This window comes from Crocuta crocuta, unplaced genomic scaffold (genome assembly GCF_008692635.1).
Source record: "Crocuta crocuta isolate KB4526 unplaced genomic scaffold, BGI_CrCroc_1.0 scaffold139, whole genome shotgun sequence".
NCBI classification, from domain to species: Eukaryota; Metazoa; Chordata; class Mammalia; order Carnivora; family Hyaenidae; genus Crocuta; species Crocuta crocuta.
Genome location: NW_027533258.1, coordinates 9,832,500 through 9,832,764, shown reverse-complemented (window position 1 = coordinate 9,832,764; position 265 = coordinate 9,832,500). Strand labels below are relative to the sequence as shown.

The 265-nt window shown below is 70.2% G+C and overlaps 1 protein-coding gene across 1 annotated transcript in view; it reads left to right on the top strand.

Moving 5' to 3' along the window:
• The window catches only part of DNAH2 (dynein axonemal heavy chain 2), an 84,094-nt gene that overhangs the window by 38,675 nt on the left and 45,154 nt on the right, over nucleotides 1–265 (top strand). Inside the window, 1 exon segment of the mRNA XM_077746745.1 lies at nucleotides 94–182. Coding sequence (XP_077602871.1) covers nucleotides 94–182 — 89 coding nt within the window.

The window sequence follows — 265 nt, the reverse complement described above, 5'->3', positions numbered from 1 at the left end:
CGCCCAGCGCCAAGCCTCCCACCATCCGACGGCCCCCCCGTTCCCCGTGGGGAGCAGCTACCGGATCCCGCGCCCCCCAATTTCTTTCCGCAGGCCTTACAGAACATCGCCAAGACCTGGGAAGTCATCCAGCTGGACGTAGTTCCCTACAAGGACAAGGGCCACCACCGGCTCAGGTAGACGGGCCGCCCGGGAAGCGCAGGGCCGCGCCGCCTGGGCTGCAGAGCGGCCGGAGGGCGGGCAGGTGCGGCCGGACCACGGTTTG